This window comes from Stegastes partitus, unplaced genomic scaffold (genome assembly GCF_000690725.1).
Source record: "Stegastes partitus isolate 25-593 unplaced genomic scaffold, Stegastes_partitus-1.0.2 Scaffold432, whole genome shotgun sequence".
NCBI lineage: Eukaryota > Metazoa > Chordata > Actinopteri > Pomacentridae > Stegastes > Stegastes partitus.
In genome coordinates this window covers 225674-230603 of record NW_007578163.1, presented here as the reverse complement: position 1 = coordinate 230603, position 4930 = coordinate 225674, and the positions used below count along the sequence as shown (strand labels likewise).

The window sequence follows — 4930 nt, the reverse complement described above, 5'->3', positions numbered from 1 at the left end:
TTTTTGACTAACTCTAGACAATTTCATACCTTTTTCAATATTTGTGCATCATTTTGAACTAATTTTGAGCAATTTGGGACCATTTTTGTGTAATTTTAGACAACTTTCATATAATTTGACCAATATTTGATGAAAACCATTGTGTAAATGTACATCAGTATTATGGGATGTATCGTAGTTTGAACAGTAAAACTGCAGCAGTTTAATGTCTATGACCGTTTTCTTATAATTCACCAGAGAAAACTTTACCAAGTTCATTCTGGGTAAACTTTCCAGGCTCATGTCAGCATGTGTGATGGTAGTTGGTCAGAACCAGTTCTAGACGATGGAAGGACCGTTTTTACACACATCTCACAGCAGGATCATCGTCTGGACACAACATTAATTTTCCATTCTAATAATATTTTAGCACAAATGTAGAAGGTGAGGTTCTATTCACTGAATGACTTAAAACCATGGTGACTCCTGCAGCATCATTCTACAGACAGAACCAGAACTGAGCTCTATCAGAGAAGAATCTGAAGACTCTCAGACTAGCTTGAATGCTGCAGACTGGTCTGATCGACGTGATTAAACTGTTCTATAAAACACCAAAGTTGTTTCTGCGTTTCACAGCCAGAAGAAGCATTCAGCAGAGTTAGAACACGACTTTAACGCTTGCTTGGTGAATTTTTCTTGTTTGAAAGTGAATCAAAGAGCCACAAAGATTGAAATACAAATGGAAATAAAGAATTAGACAGAATAAATCAGAGCTGCTGCTGCTGATTGGCTCGGAGCACATTTATCTTCTGTTGTAACTTCAGAATTAAGTGTCACATTCGACTCTTCTTGGGCCTGTTTCCAGCTGCTGAACATCTGAAAGATCAGGCAGAGTTGATTAAATTAGTGCTTTTCTGACTCATTATTCTGCTGCCAGCAGCTGCACCGCTTCTTCTAATGAGGACGAAGTGCAGCGTTGGACTCTCAGGATGTTTTCTGATTAGTCGTGTTCATACTCCAACTGAAAGTCTCTTAAATCGACTAACCAGCAGCTCTTTGCTGCAGCCTCAAATATGACTGAGTATTCAGTTTGAGTGAACTTTAAAAGTTTCCCACTTGTTTTCTCACCACTTTGTTGTTTGAAGTGGATTTCTGTCTGATCAGTGTTTTTATGCGTAGACCTTGTCTTGACACACAAAGAGATGGAGGAAAGGTTGCTAAGACATACAAAGCCAACAGAAAGAAGTGTCAAGCAACAACAAAGGGACGCAAAATGAGCACAAGAACACGCAAGACCAACAGAAAGCTGGAAATAAACAAAACAAAGGCTACACGGGCAAAAAGAGACACGAGACCAACAGAAAGATGTGAAAAGCAACGACTGAGATACGGAACGAGTACAACGAGATGCAAAGCCAACAAAGACGTGTGAAGCAATGACGAAACAACGCAAAATGAGAAAACAGAGACTTAAAGACAACAGCGGAGATGTGCATTGATCACAAAGGGACGCAAAACCAACAGAAGGATGCAAAAATCAACAAAAACTATTCAAAATTAAAGCTGCAAGCAGCAATGGTCGGGTCCTCGCCTTACGATTGTCGGCCTTCGCACACGTGGCAGAAATGCACTCTGGGTGGGTCTCTGATCCGAAATGTTGAGTTTCGAGCTGATCGGAGCCCCTGAAGCCTAGCTATACGCCACCTCCTGTTTTATCGCGAACTGAGGCGGCGAGCTGAGGCGGTGAGCTGAGGCGGCAAGCTGAGGCGGTGAACTGAGGCGGTGTGCATGGCAGGCCGCAGTGGTAGTGCAATCTGGGTGGGACTCTGATCCAGCGAGTCGAGTTTTGAGCAGATCAGAGCACGTTCTGCCCCCTTACACACCAAAATATGGCCAAAAATGAGGGAAAATGGCCTGGAATGCTCGCCCTTTTTCCAACGTGGCGGATTTCCTGTTGGGTTTACAGAAATGTGTTGATGGACTTTTTTGTTCGTCCTGACCTGCTCTATAAGCATAACTAATTTTGTAGCTCGAGACCAAACGGGCTTGTGACGGGACTCCGTTGAAATTTTCCAGGGGGCGCTGTGGAGCCATTGACATGTCAAAGTGGCGATTTTGGTGAGCTTTTGTTGCATGTTTAGGTCCTCAAAAATGTGTTTGGTTTGGCGGAAAAATAAACATAAGAAACCTAAGGGTTACAATAGGGTACTTGAGCTGTTAGTGTTTGGACCCTAATGAGACAAATCACCAAAAAAGATGCAAAATAAACACAAAGAGACACAAAACAACAACAGAAACTGTGCAAAATGATGACAAAGGGATGCAAAGTGAACCTCCAAACAAACTGAAAAATGTGCAAAGCAACAAAGAAGGGATGCAAAATGAGCATGAGAATGAGCACAAAGTGATTTAAAATAAAAAAGATATAAAAATGAACCAAAAAGATGCAAAATGAGCATAAAGACACACCAACAAAAAGAGGTGCAAAGCTACAACAAAGATACGCAAAAGTAACACAAAGTGATGCAAAAGGAGCACCAAGGCAGACAAAACCACCAGAAAGACGTAAAAATCAACAATAAAGATGCAAATGGAACACAATGAGATGCAGTAAGGTGTGCGATGCAACGACAGAACGAAGCAATATGAGCAAACAGACACTTCAAACCACCAGGAAGTGTACAAAGACACAACGGAGATGCAAAAACTGACAAAAATATGGCGTATGAGCACAAAGAGACAGAACTATGACATAATAAGGGATGCAGAACTCATCTCAGCAGGACATTGACTCGGACACGTTCGGTACCTTGAGCTTCTGGATCTTTCCGGCCAGAGACGAGTGCGTCCCGACATGCTGGAAGAGCGATGGCTTGAAGCGAATCCTCAGGTTGGCTTTCTGCCGGTCACAGTGTTTCTGACGGAGACACGAGGAGGAAGCAGAGAAACCTGTTAAACCCTCAGAGCAGCAGCAGGATTCACTGATCATCAGAGTCTGACTACAAACAGAACCACATAAATCCTCAGTGATGCACGTTTAAGGTACAGAATCAAGTTTCTAACAGAAGCTGCTGATTTAAATCTTCCTGAAACAATCTTTGTTAACTGGACTGTTTTAATGACAGAAGACTTTAAACTTCATCAAAAGTCACTTTGTTTTGTGGATTTTAACGGTATTTTCTCTGCAAACATCTGGATCCTCATTATTCATGTCAGACTTTCTTGGAAAAGGTTTTAACTTAAAGCAGGTTCTGTCCAAAAGTGGACTCATTCCAGATGAACTAAATCTGAACAAAGTTCCACCCTGAGCACGTCCCAGATCAGTTCTACATCCATCCAGGTGTCACAGTCTAAAGACTAAACCTGGGTTCTGTTCATGTCCTCTGTCAGCAGCTGGTAGCATCAGTATTATGGGATGTCTCAAAGTGGTACCAGTCAGACTGCAGCAGTTTAATGTCTATGACATAGAGTCATAGAAACCATCATTGGTACCCTGTATGTGGTTCTGGTTCTGATCATTCACCAGAGACAACTTTACAAAGTGCATTCTGGGTAAACTTTCCAGGCTCATATCAGCATGTTGATGGTGGTTGGTCAGAACCGGTTCTAGACCAGGATCATCTTCTGGACACAATAATGTTCTAGACCAGGGATCTCTAACTCTGGTCCTCGTGAGCTGCTGTCCTGCAGGTTCTAGACGTTTCTGTACCGCAACACACCTGACTCACATTAATGGATCTCCAGCAGCTTGTTGTCAAGTTCTACACAAGTCTGCTTATGATCCGTTAATGTGATTCAGGTGTGTTGCGGTACTGAAACGTCCAGAACCTGCAGGACAGTAGCTCACGAGGACCAGAGCTGGAGATCCCTGGTCTAGACAATGAAAGGACCATTTTGACCAACGGATGATACCAGGATCATCTTCTAGACAGATCCTAGGTCTCAAATGTGTCTGAAAACTGGATTTTTAAGGGGCTGTAACTGTAGAAACATTCACAGTCTGAAAGTAAAACTTTGATTCATCAGTGAAGTTCCTGTCAGTGAAGAACCCGCTGGTTCTGAGGAGGTCGGGTTGAATATCTGGTGTAGTGTTGATGCTGTAATTAGTTATATCAGTGTGCATTGATGCGTGGACGCATTACTATATTGGTAATCATGTAAAGTTTTATACATGAAAGTAGGTGTATGCATGTGTATATACATGAGATTAGGGGGAGGATTAAATAAGCTTTTACTTCTTCCTGCTCCTTTTCAAGCATGTTAATGATGATGAATGCATTTTCTTTTTTTCTTCTCTTGGCTGATTTAATTTCTTTTTCTTATTCTTATTTATCTTTATTTATTATTAATCATTATTTTCTTTTGTTTTGTTTTGTTGATTTCACTGTTTTATGTTTGAAATAAAGATAAAAAAAAAAAAATGATCCTGCTGCAGATCCACTTCTTCTTATTTGATTTTCATTTGAGCTCAACACCCTGAATCCAACGTTTCACTCATCACTGTGTTGTCTGCTCTGACTCAGATGTGTCCTCTAGCTGCTGTGTTTTGTTGCTAAACTAACAGCTGATCTTCAGTGTTTCTTTCAGCAGCTGACGTGGTTTCAGTCTGTTAGCGTCTTTAAACTCACCGCGTCCTTCTCCGGGTTGCACACTTTGACCCACATGATGTGGTCGAGCAGCCAGTCGATGGGTTTGTCTTTGTAGAACATCAGCATGAACTCGACGATGAGCGACAGGTCCAGAGACTTGAACATCTTCCCTGCAGTGACAGACGGAGGATTCGGGTTATTCTGCTCCGAGGAACTTCACAACAACTCAGCCGTGAACTCGATGCTCTTTAACAGGAAACACGCCAATTAGTGAAAGGCTGCTGGTTCAAATCCCTGAGCAGCTGCGACCAATCAGAGACAGTCTGGAATGTGGGATGGACACGTGAGGATGTTCTAAATCA

General features: G+C 42.0%; 1 protein-coding gene across 1 annotated transcript in view; it reads right to left on the bottom strand.

The window, feature by feature from the left end:
* Window positions 1-4930, bottom strand: part of mgat4b (alpha-1,3-mannosyl-glycoprotein 4-beta-N-acetylglucosaminyltransferase B) — a 58813-nt gene that overhangs the window by 5003 nt on the left and 48880 nt on the right. The window contains exons 10-11 of the mRNA XM_008286106.1: window positions 4608-4738; window positions 2789-2896 (exon numbers count right to left, since the gene is read on the bottom strand). Coding sequence (XP_008284328.1) covers window positions 2789-2896; window positions 4608-4738 — 239 coding nt within the window. The remainder of the gene's footprint in view (window positions 1-2788; window positions 2897-4607; window positions 4739-4930) is intronic.